Raw genomic sequence first — 14,596 nt, 5'->3', positions numbered from 1 at the left:
CCAAACGTATAAATTACCCTAAACCATAAACATCATTCGTGTATTTACTTCTGAAACTATGCGACTTTTAGACCCAACCATAACAGCACTAAATGTAACTTCCTTCTTCTTAAGGGTAACTTCTTTATTAACTACATTAATTATACTACTTCATAATAATTTATGTATACATAAACATAACTAACATTTAACACAAACTAACTAACAATCTAGGTTAACTTCTAACGTGGTGTTGGTTATGTGGTTATGTTCACTAGATTATGGTTTTTTTTTTGAACCGGCACTAGATTATGGTGGATTGACTCTTTCATCTCTCAGGTCTCGTTTTTCTATATGTGTATATACTTATGTATGCTGAGATTAAATCCATTTGGTTCCTAATTGTGGTTTAATAATTTGTTTGTTTTCATGTGTTAAAAGGATTTGTGCTCATATATCTGTGACTGTAGTTTGTTCATGACTCTACGTAGTTTGTTCATGTCTGTTTGTGTTCATTAACCTGAATTTAAACCAAAAAAAACAGAATTTGATAGCTAGGCTTCATATTATGGGTTTATGTTAATGTCTATTTCCCATAGTTAAGCTCTAAAAAGAAAGACTGGTTTACAAGAAATTTTTGTGATTAGTAGTAGTTGTTGAGGGTAACCAAAAGAGATGGTGGTGAAGGGTCACCCAAAGAGACCACAGTGGGGTTGGGTGGGGTGTGGACCCTTTATGTTATTTTGTCCAATTTAAATAAGTAATAATTAAATTTTTAAAAAATAAATGAAATTAAAAAAAGGCAAAGTCATGTATATGCAACTTTTCTAAATATACCATGTTCCTCAAAAAAAAATTATTAGAGACTGAAGTTGTGGCCTTATAAGGAGCATTTATGTAGTTTTGTCAATTATTACTTGTCATTAAATTAAATGAATCCAGCTTATAAATGGGACAATTTAGCATGACCCTTTTCAATTTCATAAACGCTATCAGGCTGGCCAACTTCTAAAATTAACAGAATGAATATTAATGAATGGAATTTGACATAGATAACAAAATTTGAATCGGCAAAGATTCATCTAATTCCATTTTAGGTAATCACCAATGATACTATGTATTAATTACCAAGCATGTTTGTATATGTAAAACGGTGTATACGCAGATATTATTTTGATTATATATAGTTACCTTTATGAAAGCCACCGTTCACATGCACGCCATTTCTCTCATACATTTGTCTATATAACTGGAGCACACCCAAAGAAGATATATGGCTTCTTTTAGCTTTTACACTCTTCCCACTTCCACCTCCACCACCACCACCATCAAGAATCCCTTATTTTCTAAAAACTCCTCACACGTGAAGCACTCACATCGCTTCAAGTTTTCATGCAAAGCCGCCGCTGATAACAATGAAAAATCTGTCGAAAATTATGATACCCCAAAACTCATACTACCAAAATCTCCATCGCTTGATACGCAGAACGTTGACAGGAGAAACTTGCTCCTGGGACTCGGAGGTCTGTACAGCGCTGCCAACTTGACCAGCATTCCGTCAGCCTTTGGCGTTCCCATCCAAGCACCAGACATTATTTCAAACTGTGCTACTGCCACCATAAGGGGCAAATCATCAGAGGCTATAAGGGGATTAACTTGTTGCCCTCCGGTGCTACGCCCATCGGTCAAACCAGCAGATTACAAATTTCCACCCAACAAAGCGATTCGTCTTCGACCAGCGGGACAGAGGGTCAGTGAAGAATACAAAGAGAAATTTCGAAAGGCAATTGAGATAATGAAGGGATATGACGACGAAGACCCACACAGTTGGAAGCAACAAGCTAAAGTTCATTGTGCGTACTGCAACGGCGCTTACAATCAATTAAAAAGTGGTGCTGAGTTCGAGAAGTATATAATCCAAGTTCACAACTCATGGCTCTTCTTTCCATTCCACCGTTGGTACCTGTATTTCCTCGAGAAGATAATGGGAAATGTGCTCAAGGATGACACTTTCGCTCTGCCATACTGGAACTGGGACCACCCTACCGGAATGACTATTCCTGCCATGTACGAAGAAAAATTAAAAAGGCCAGATGGCGTCAAGGTTGGCCCTGAAGAAGGCACTAGATACAACTCTCTGTTTGACCCTTTAAGGAATGCATCACACCTCCCACCAACCCTCATTGATTTTCAATATTATCCTCTGAAACAAGAAGTTTATACTTGTGCAGAACAGATAGACGTTAATCTGTCTGTTATGTACTCTCAGATGATCGCCAACGCCCTTGATACAGAATCGTTCATCGGTGGCCCATTGGTGGCTGGTGACCCCGATAAACAACCAAAAAAAAAAGGTGGGTCCATAGAGAATGGGGTTCACACGATTGCCCACCAATGGGTGGGTAACAATAGGTTGAATAACGGCGAGGACATGGGAAACTTCTACTCCGCAGGCTATGACCCTCTCTTTTACGGCCACCATGCAAACGTAGACCGCATGTGGAAAATCTGGAAAGGTATGAACAAGAGGACACACCTTGACCCAACCTCCGCCGACTGGCTAAATGCTTCATACGTGTTTTATGATGAGAATAGAGAGCTTGTACGTGTCTACAACCGTGACTGTGTAGACACTAGAAAGATGGGGTATGATTATGTAAGATCCGACATCCCATGGATGCGAAATCGACCTAATCCACATCCCAAGAAGGGAAAAGATGGAGAAAAGCCTGCAAAAACCAAGATGACAGTGAATGATCTCAATTTCCCAGTGAGGTTAAACCAGACATTGGAGGTTCGAGTGAATAGACCTGACAAAAATAGCGTGAAAGGGACTGAGAAGTTGGCTATTGAAGGCATAAAATATGATTGCGAGCGCTTTGTCAAGTTCGATGTCATTATGAACGACCCTAATAATGGAGTCGAAGTCACCCCAACGGACATTGAGTTTCTTGGTAGTTTCTCAGAGTTGCCCCATGGCATGGTCGCTGAGAGAAGAATGGATGAGACTGGTAGTGTATTATTTCCGCTCAAACAGCGCTTGGAAGTGCTACAAGCTCAAAATGATGATTTTATTATTGTGAAAATTGTGCCGAGAGCAGGGTGCCAGGATGTAACTATTTCGGAGATCAAGATTGTGCTGGATTCGGTCCAGGATGTACCTATTTCGGAGGAAGTTGTGCTGGAGCCAGTCGACCCTAGCTTTGAGTGAATTCAGTTTATTCACGTAACTGCATGCTTTTTCATTAGCATGCATGGCTAAGTCTGTTTTGTCATCTGTGTGTCTGGTTAACGAAGAGGTTGGCTTAACCTAATAATAAGTATTACCGTTCCAAGTTTATAGTGGTGTAACCGCTAAGCTTATGTTTGAATTTGAATTTTTCAGTAGTGTACATGGCTTTTGGATTTTAGTAAACTTGATCATATGCTCTATACGTTGCTTGCTAAATTTTATGTATTCAGTTGTAATATGGGGTACTATCTCTTATTTAATTGTTTTATATACTTACGTGGATCTTAGAGCATTGGGTGTGGGCAACTAGATGCAACAACAATTTGATGCCATCTTACATACATGCATGTCACATAAGCAATGGTGTTATAATATCAAACAAGGAAATGGTTTTCATATTATAACACCAATATTTTTAAGTCAAATTTTTCTTTTTGAATTTTTTTTTCGAGTTTTTTTTTTCGTGTTTCTTTTTTTTTAATTAATAAAACAAATATTTTAAAAAAAAAACATAATATTAAAAAAACTAAAAAAAGACATAATTTTTAAAAACTAAAATTAAGATTACGATAAAAAAACATTAGTTTTAAAAGATAACATATTTTTTCCTAGTCCTAATTAATCCAAATAACATCTAAATTAAACCTAAAACCATAAGATTTTAGTACTAATCCTAATTAACCCAAATACTTCTTCCTAATTTGATCATTCACCGCTTGTAGCACTGCTAGATCTTGAGGCGACAAACCATCCTCGTTAGTCCGAATAATTGACAATTGTTGTGTCATTAGTTCTCTCTCTTTTTGCTCCTGCTTCTCCGGTGCATGCCTTTTCTAGGAACTCCAAGTGTCATTAGTCTGAATAATTCAACTCATTTTTTTCTTTTTGTAGTAAATTGTGCTCATCGAATTTCACTTTCATTTACGCCGCATCTTTTGCTTTCGCCTCAACCTCCTCTACATGCCTTGCAGCGCGCCTCGCTTTGTCGCGTTTGGACGGTCATCGTGGTGGGGAGATCTCCTCAATATCATCCGGGATCTCATCGGTGTCGGCGTTTAGATCGATGTGAGTCTGTGCGTCTGACACGTCGACCGAGCTCGAATTTCAAGCCCTCTTGGATTGAACTTCCGACGATGTAGGAGTTTTATTCCACCTTGGATCCACTCGTAGCAACTCCCACGACTTCTCGAACTCGAACACGTGTCCCATTTCGACCCGATATTGTTCTTTTGCAGATTTGAACAAATCAAAGCTGGTTGCTCTGCTTTGTTGTTGCGCCTGAAGTCTGGTGTAAATACCATTGAATTTTGCGCACCGCTTAGTTATTTGACTTCATTTGCTGCTCAGCATGTCCGTATTGCGATACTGTTTTTGCTTGAACATAGCATGGAATTTTTCAAGCACCGCCCACCAATACGCACCTTTCTTCATACCATTACCATAGAGTTCGTCTTTTGAAGTAATACATCGTGCAGCCGTCAGAGCATATTCCTCCTCTGGTGTCCACCATTATGGAACTTCCTCACTTTCTGTGTCAACCGTTATAGCTTTCCCTTTCCCTATTCCTTTCACTTTCCCTTTCCCTCTCCTACCACATCCCGTTTGTGTTTCAATCGATGGTTGTGTTGGAGGTGGTGGTTGTGTTGGTGGTGATGGTTGGATGGTTGGTTGTTGCATCAAAAAGAAAGTCGGGAAAAGATTTTGTTGCAAATTTGGGTTTTGGCCAAAAGGTTTTTGTTGAAGGTAAGGTGAGTTAGGAAATTGCAGTGGTGGTGAAGCGAGATTGAAAGATGCTTCATGGTATGGGATTTGTGGTGATCCTTGAGACGATAAAATGTTGAAATAATTTCAATAACCGGCAAATCTGAAAGGCAATGCTGTATTTGGTTGTGTGTTTGTGTTTGATTGACGGGTGTTTGGGTTTTGATCCATTTTTTTGTTGAGAAGAATTTTATAAAATATAGAGATAATGAGAGAAAGGTGTAAAAAAACTGGGTTGTATTTATATAAAAGGTTAAGGGTAAAAGTCTTTTTTTAATTTACATTTTGACCGTTTGCAAACGGTCCATTGCACAACGGTTATTTTTTTCGTGTTTCAATCGGTCGTAACGAATGGGAGATGTGCTATACAGAGAAGAAACGAGCAAGGGGCGGTGTTTAGGTCGTTATGGCTTTGCCATGTCGGCCATAACGAGCACGAGATGGCCCATATCGCATCGTCTTATCTTTCTACATGAATAAAATTCTGCTGTCTATCGGTTTTGGACTTTTGGTTGGTGGCTCTGATGAATTGATTGAAGACAAGCTAATATATGTGTTTTTCCTTTTCAAATTAGTGGAGATTCTAAAGGTCAACTGTAAATACGGAATTTTAGTTGGTGGATTTGATGAATTTAGGACATCCACGATACATTAAATTTGTTAGAGTTTAATGGATTGATACATCTTCTTTTTACTTGTTATATAATTGTACATTAATTTTACTACAATGCATTGAACTCAATAGAGTTCAATGATATATATATATATATATATATATATATATATATATATATATATATATATATATATATATATATATATATATATATATATATACATATATATATATATATATATATATATAATAGTTAAAAACTTTCCTTTTTCTCATTAAAAAATTCAATTACCATTAAACTTCATATGTATTGAATCTAACATGACATCCAATAATGATAGAGTTTAATACATTGAATACCAATTAAACATGTCACCTCATTCAACTCTCCAATTGAATTATGCATTATGGATGCTCTTACTGAACACGTGCTAATACGTGTGTTTACTTTTTTTTTTTAAAGTTAATGGAATTTGTAACATACCACTGTAAAAATTAATATTTTTTATGTTTTAAATATCTTGTATTTCTTTTTTATTATTATACTGATGGAGGATTGTTGAGGTTTAATTGCCACCCAAGTATCAACTTATCTAATATTTCCTCTAGATATATATAACACTAGGTGAATGCCCGCGCGTTGCGCAGAAACACTTTTATAGTTGAAATCTTTACAAATATATGTTTTTGTTAAATATAACAATAACGTTGTTCTTAAATTTGATATAATAATTTGTATACTAAATTGATATAATATATTGATTATTTTGAATTATATAATAATATATATACATCTATTATAACTGCATAATCTCAACCGTTTGGATGACTTCTACCCGCGAGTTACTCATTAATAAAATTATATATAATATATGGTTTAATGTTATTTATAGTTGTTATTGTTAATTAATTTTTTTAAATTTATTTTTTTAACGTTTTAATTTCATTATACTTATTTAAAACATCAAACATTGTTTTTAGATTTTAAAGGTAACAATATAATCATTTATATAGAGTTATATTTAACTATTGTTATTGTAAGTTATTTTTAACTACTTATTTAAAAACTTTTAAAGATTATACAAATATCTTTAGGAAATATTTTAGGTAAATTAAGATTATAATTTAGTTTTTGCATTTAACACTACAATTTATCACTTTTAACTATTCATAAAATATTCATTGAGTTTTTTAAGTGGAACATAAATTTATATTTAAATTGACACTATAATGTTATATTAAATTTACAATTTAAGTATATTGTCCAAACTGTTCAAAAATGGTAGTTTTAACTTGATAATGGTTTACATTCAACAACATCTTAATCTAATAAATTAAGTATAATCTGTTAAAAATTAAAAACATAACTTTATAAGTAGAACTAAAGATGTTATTTTAATATTGAAATTTAGTTTATTTATGATTACACTTTAGGTTTGATATTTATTTATCCTTATTAACCAACTTGTAATCATTATTAGAAAAACACTACAATTTATCACTTTTAACTATTTACAAATATGATTTGAGTTATTTAAGTTAAACTAAAATTTATATTTAAGTTGATCCAGTAATGTTATATTTAAATTTATAATTTAAGTATTTTATACAAATTGTTCACAAGTTGTAGCTTTAAAATGATAACGGTTTACACCCAACAATATATTAAAACTAATAAATTAAGTATAATATGTTAAAAGTTAAAAAAATATAACTTTATAAGTAGAAGTAAAGATATTCTTTTAATATTGAATTTTAGTTTGTATATGATTACACTTTATGTTTGATATTTTTTTAATCTTATTAACCAACTTATAACCATTATTAGGAAGAAACTGAAAAGTCATAGAAGTTTCAAATGAATGTGGTGAAAGAAAAAATGAATGTGAGTTTCAAATTAATGTGGTGAAAAGAAAAATGCTAGCTTTATAAGATATATAGAAATATTATTTGAGTTATTTAAGTTAAACTAATATTTATACTTAACATGATCCTGTAATGTAACATTTAAATATATAATTTAAATATTCTATACAAATTGTTCAAAAGTTGTATCTTTAAAATGATAATGGTTTACACCCAACAATATATTAAAACTAATAAATTAAGTATAATATGTTAAAAGTTAAAAAACATAACATTATAAGAAGTAAATATATTCTTTTAATATTGAAATTTAGTTTGTATATGACTACACTTTATGTTTGATATTTATTTAATCTTATTAACCAACTTATAACCATTATTAGGAAGAAATTGAAAAGTCATGGGAGTTTCAAATGAATGTGGTGAAAGAAAAAATGCATGGGAGTTTCAAATGAATGTGGTGAAAGGAAAAATGATAGCTTTATAAGTATGTGGCGCAGAAACACATATATAGTCGAAATCTTTAAAAATATATGTTTTTATAAATATAACAATAACGTTGTTGTTAAATTTGATATAATAATTCATATACTAAATTGATATAATATATTGATTATTTTGAATTATATGATAATATATACATCTATTATAACTATATAATCTCAACCGTTTGAATGACTTTTATCCGCGAGTTACTAATGAATAAAATTAAATATAATATATGGCATAATGTTATTTATAGTTTTTGTTATTTTTAATTAATTTTTTCAAATTTATTTTCTAAACGTTTTGATTTCTACCATTATAATTATTTAAAACATCAGACATTGTTTTTTTATTTTAAAGGTAACAATATAATTATTTATATAGAGTTATTTTAACTATTGTTATTGTAAGTTATTTTAAGCTGCTTATTTAAAAACTTTTAACGATTATACAAATATCTTTAGGAAATATTTTAGTTAAATTGATATTATAATTTAGTTTTTGCATTTAGCACTATAATTTATCACTTTTAACTATTCACAAAATATTCATTGGGGTTTTTAAGTAGCACTGGAATTTATATTTAACTTGACACTATAATGTTATATTTAAATTAACAATTTAAGTATTTTGTCCAAACTGTTCCAAAGTTGTAGCTTTAAATTGATAATGGCTTACATACAACAACATATTAAATCTAATAAATTAAGTATAATATGTTAAAAGTTAAAGACATAACTTTATAAGTAGAAGTAAATATATTATTTTAATATTAAAATTTAGTTTATTTATGATTACACTTTAGGTTTGATATTTATTTAAACTTATTAACCAATTTATAATCATTATTAGAAACACACTACAATTCATCACTTTTAACTATTTACAAAATATTATTTGGGTTGTTTAAGTTAAACTAAAATTTATATTTAAGTTGGTCCTGTAATGTTATATTTAAGTTTATAATTTAAATATTTTATACAAATTGTTCAAAAGTTGTAGCTTTAAAATGATAATGGTTTACATCCAACAATATATTAAAACTAATAAATTAAGTATAATATGTAAAAAGTTTAAAAAAATAACTTTATAAGTAGAAGTAAAGATATTCTTTTAATATCGAAATTTAGTTTATATATGATTACACTTTAGGTTTGATATTTATTTAATATTATTAACCCACTTATAATTATTATTAGAAAGAAATTGAAAAGTCATGGGAGTTTCAAATGAATGTGGTGAAAGAAAAAATGCATGAGAGTTTCAAATGAATGTGGTGAAAGAAAAAATGTTTCATTTATAATATAGTATGATATGATGATATGATATTATATGATGATATGCTGATATTTCAAATAAATAGAGAAAATAATCAATGATAAATAATTTTAAAATGTGCAAAATATAAACATATATAACGGAAAGAAGTATGACGACCGTATTATAAAACTGGGTCTTACCGATAGATTTCGCGACAGAAATAATCCTTCCAGAACAACAACGAAATACCGATGGATAAATAATTAGGATATTGGTGGTGGTATTGCGCACGTTTCGCAACAAAATAAATTTTGTCCGTAATCTGTTACAATAAAATCATTAAAACTTACAATTCAGTCGGAAATCCTATGTTAAAATTAACATTTCTTTTTCTATTATTTAAATAAATTAAAGGGTTTAAGTCGCTACATATCGACTTAACTTAAGGCCATTTCCAATGGGAGTTTAATGAGAGATTTAATCTCATTAAACTCAAAATCCTTATTGTAGGAAAATGATTAGGATTCAATAGAATGGCCACTTCAATCCTTGTTTAACTATATACTCTCTCTCTTTCTCTCTCTCTCTCTCTCTCTCAAACACACACACACACACACATATATATATATATATATATATATATATATATATATATATATATATATATATATATACTTAGGTTATTGTATTCTAACTATTTATTGTGTGGATGTACGGTTGATTGTGGACCAATCATTTTAGTTATTTTAAAAAAGTGATTTAATACATAAGATTAGATTAAAGATAATTGAAAAATAACATCTAATTTCATAATAAGGGTATTTTAGTCAACTAACATAAATTTAAAAAAGATAAATTGCAGATTTTATGGAATAACTAGTTCTTTTAACTTAAAAATCTGATTTTTTTTATAATAATTCTATTAATTCGGACATTCTAACAGAATGTGATTATGGTTATCTTGAAAAAAACATTTTATTCTAATGTTATCAATACTACTAAAATCGGTTATTACATTCATTCTTAAAGAATACAACTATGAATATAAATTACATTTATTCTGGAATTGTTGATTATCACTAGAACATTCTTGAAATTGTTGTAAGAATCATCATCTCCTTCTTGTAACGACTTCATCTTCTACCAGAATCCAAAATACACTTGATCTTCTTTCAGAATCCAAAATGCGTTTGATCTTCTTTTCGAATCCAAAATACACTTGAGAAAAATTATTTTTGCAAGATCATTTGATTCCAACCATAATAGAAAAAGTCCACATGACTTGATCTTCTTTAAGAATCCTGAACAAGTGAACCAATTTGTTTGTAATTAGAATATTAGAACTAACGAACTATTTATATACATATAAACACATTCTGATGGAATACATTTATAACAGACATTCTAATAGAATACACTACATACCAACTGACAAAATAGACGTGTCCATACATAACTTGAGACATGGATCTTGCAATTGCCTATTACAGGAAAAGAAAACCATAAAATATTACTACAATTGAAAAAAGAGAGAGTACCTTAAGATAGCAACAAATTAGGGTCCTTTTCCTTGATAAACTCGAATACAAGAATAATCTGCCACATATAACAATAGCAACCAACAATGAAAAATAAACAAAAAAATAAATATAAATAAATAACTTATTTCACATACCACATGGAAATGTTGCAATTGCTTGTGAACTATATGATGCAAGAAAAGCTACATGCTCTCCTTGGATTCCATAGGCATTAGGTATTGATAAGTTTGGAAATCCATCTTCAAATTTACTGTCATTCAATGTTTATCCAGTATGATTATCTAAGTCGTAATAACTAGTTTCTAGTGCTTTATCTAGGTTGAATAATCGGATTTGATACTAGCAACAACAAAAATTCATCATTAAAAGGTCCAACAGAATGCTCTATATGTAACGCCCGTGTTTCTAGGCTAGGCATTAATATTGACATAATGGTCTAGGTTAACCTTTGAAACTCATTTAGAAGAAATGAAAAGGAATTATGTGAATTTTATGTGAATTATGTGTTTTATGCTTAATTATTAGGGTTTAAATAATTAAGAATAAAAATGAGCGTCAAAACTTAAATTTTAGATAAAGTCGATATCTATTAAGAAACTTGTAGTGGGCGTGACAAGGATTACGGATATATAAAGAATGCCGAAATCCGAGTTATAACGAAGAAGTTATGACCTGTCGAAGTTTCACGATAAACCGGCACGGGGCCGAATGTCATAAAAAGTGAGTTTTCAATAAACTACTTTTTGGCCTTAGTGATCTAAACGAAACTCGTAGTGTTCGTTAAACCGAGAAGTTCGATAAAAAGAACGCCCAAATCTGACTTCGTATGAGGAAGTTATGATTTTTCGAAGTTTCAGCTTAGCGGTAGACAGCTAAAAACTTGAATTTTAGATCGAGTGATTTTTTGCCGACATGACCTAAACGAGAATCGAAGGTCTCGTCATTAGGAGCACAACGATAAAAAGTCTGACGAAAACGGACGTCGGATGAAGAAGTTATGAATTTTTAACGGATTTCCACTCCCGGTCTGTTAAAAAATAATAATATAAAATTTAAAGTCAAAATTAGCCGACGAAGTCTAAACGGAAGTTGTAGATCGTAATTTTAGCTACGCGTGCATATAAAGAACGTCAAAAACGGAGCCCGTATACGAAAGTTATGAATTTTAGAATATTTTGGCACAAAATTCGAGAAATTTCGCATGGATGAGCTTCACCCGGAAATGCCACGTCAGCTTCGCTGGTAGTGCGCCACGTGTCCGAATTGCTGATGTCAGCGAGGCAGCTGGCAGTTGCCTCGCTTCCGGATTCGACCGAAGCCTCGGCCTTCGCACGTCCGACGAGTGTCCGAAGCTGCTTAGTCACCTGGTGACGAGGCTCGTCCGAAGCCGCCTTACCTCGCACATGGACTCCGAGTCCGCGGTCCAATCAGATCATGCCACCGAGGCCCTCGCATGCGCAGCCATGTGCGAGCCTCCTCTGCGAGCCGTCGGATCTCCGGAGCGTGGCCACTTCTCAGCCGTTGGATCAAGACTTCGGACCCTATATATAGAAGGGGACCTGCGAGCCTTCCCGGTTAGATTTGGATTTTTGCCATTTTTAGCCCCTTTCTTCATCTTTTCTTCACCTTAACCTTCCCCGAAGCCCCGGTATCGATTCTAAACCCCGGAATACGCCACGGAGTGCCCGTGAAGCCCGAAAAATTTATCTTTTCGGTTTCGAAGCCCGACTTTTGCAGAGCCCGGTTTCTCAATAAAACTCCCGGTTTTATTAGAAACGAACGTTTTAGGAAACGAATTGCTGCCCGATTTTCATTAAATCAAGTGAGTGTATAGTCACTTTCAATTTACACATAGATATGAAGTATTTATCTTAAAATACGTGTTATGTGTAAATATATTAATTGTTTATTTGAGGTGACTGTTGAATTGATGTTTTATACAAGTTTTAAACTGTATATATATTTTTATCTACAAATATGTTGGGTAGAACATGGGTAGATATTTGGTGTGTGATAAAATAGAGTGATGAGAGGTATCGATGTTTAAGATGATCTAGTCATCTAGCAGGGTATAGACAACGGCTACAGACTATTTTAGATAGTCCAGTGGAACGTTAGTAGACTTGTAATCGGTACGTATGTTTGAACTATAGGTTCATAAAGTGTTCTTGAACTATATGTTCATTAGGTGTTTTTGAACTATGTGTTCATCTGTTAAGTTCTTCTTTTTGACACTATTACGTGTCGGGGTACGGGAGTACTTTATCAGTATTTTCCCTATACTTTTATTTGGAAGAGCTTTGGAGTCTTTGTTCTTTTATGAAGTGATTGGACAAGCTTCATGAGTTAGTGATATAGATCATGAGTTGAGAGTGAGTGGTGAAATATGGGAAATGCTTTTACCCAGATGTTGGCATGAGTGGTGCAATATGAGAAAAGCCCTTACCCAACGTTGACCCCCGTCATTCAGCAGAGTATGGATGACAACCATGGACTGTTCTAGACGGTCTGTGGAACACTAGCAGGCCCGCAACCTGTAGGTGTTAATGGAATTGAGTGTTCATTCGCTGTACTCTAAGACCCCCGTCATTCAGCAGAGTATGGATGACAACCATGGACTGTTTTGGCGGTCTGTGGAACACTAGCAGGCTCATAACCTGTAGGTGTTAATGGACTTAAGTGTTCATTCGCTGTACTCTATTCCCCTCATGAGTGCTTTTAGGGCAAGTAAGGCTAGGGAAAGCCCTTAATTATGTTCATCAGCTGTATGGAAAACCCATTGACATGTATTGCGGGGGAAAACTCCCGTGGGAAATACCGTCGATGAATAAGAGCTATGGACTAGTACATGGTGACGATGTGACTTCGTGCCTATTTGACATAAATTGTTGAAGGAAAGCAATGTTGTCATCTTGTTGGTTGTTTTATGTTAGGATGTATTGTTTGACATAACTTGCTAAGGGAAAGCAATGTTGTCACCCCGGTGTTTGTTTTATTTGACATAATTTGCTGAGGAACCCCCAAATTTAATGGTGTCATCCCTTGTGAAAATCCTTAGGCTAGGTCCCTTGTGATGGTTGTTTTAGGGACGTAAAGTGAGGATAATGGGAATGGGTAATTAGGGTTATTTTTGGTTGATGAAATTAATAAATTTATTATTGACTGAGAACTTAATAAGTTTATTATTGTGGGTTGAAAACCCTATATGCTCACCAGGCTCCCAAGCCTGACCCACTCAGTTTATTTGTATCACAGGTATCGATACGAAGTTGCTTTACACTGAGAGATTAAAAGAGAAGTAGATCACTAGTGTAAATGAATGTAAGTTTTGTTTATGCTTATGTTTTTGTATTGACAATGACATCCCAATGGTTTAAGTGAATAAAATACATTTCTTCGGAAATGATTTGATAACATATTTATTATGTTTTTCTGGGAATAAATTCCGCAACACTTTTAATCAAATGATTACTCTGAAATTATTTTAAAAAGCATAAACGAAATCGGTCTTTTCTGGCCGTGAAATTGGGGATGTCACACTATATACCAAATTTTACATGTTACTTTTTTAAATAATCCCTAATTTGCATTGGATTCAATTGGATCGAATAAGTTAATGACATACGTCCAACTGATACTATGAAGCTCAATTGCATCGGATTGGGCACAATCATCTGTACAAGCGCCTCCATTTCAGCAACATAAAAGAGGCAAAACTTTTTAGAAAATCTGAATCCGGAATTCATCGGCATCGGAGAAGCTTTAGAGGAAGGAGGCTTGATAATAATGTGAATTAGATCACTTCCAGTGACACAATCGACAATCGACAGTCCGCTGTGAACAAAGACGAAGAAG

The 14,596-nt window shown here is 32.8% G+C and overlaps 1 protein-coding gene across 1 annotated transcript; it reads left to right on the top strand.

Annotated features, from left to right (window-relative positions):
- Positions 1-1,252: 1,252 nt before the first annotated feature.
- Positions 1,253-3,190, top strand: LOC145140115 (polyphenol oxidase I, chloroplastic-like). The gene has a single exon (XM_079073711.1). The coding sequence runs from the start codon at positions 1,253-1,255 to the stop codon at positions 3,188-3,190; it is 1,938 nt and encodes a 645-aa protein (XP_078929837.1).
- The last annotated feature ends 11,406 nt before the right edge of the window (positions 3,191-14,596 follow it).

Source organism: Lactuca virosa, chromosome 9, assembly GCF_052849685.1.
Source record: "Lactuca virosa cultivar CGN04683 chromosome 9, Lactuca_virosa_CGN04683_v6, whole genome shotgun sequence".
Lineage (NCBI taxonomy): Eukaryota > Viridiplantae > Streptophyta > Magnoliopsida > Asterales > Asteraceae > Lactuca > Lactuca virosa.
The sequence above is the reverse complement of the archived record's forward strand: the minus strand, read 5'-3'. Positions and strand labels throughout refer to the sequence as shown.

What these genes read in the sequence shown, in the direction of transcription:
- LOC145140115 (XM_079073711.1), top strand. Translation starts at nt 1,253, where the DNA reads ATGGCTTCTTTTAGCTTTTACACTCTTCCCACTTCCACCTCCACCACC.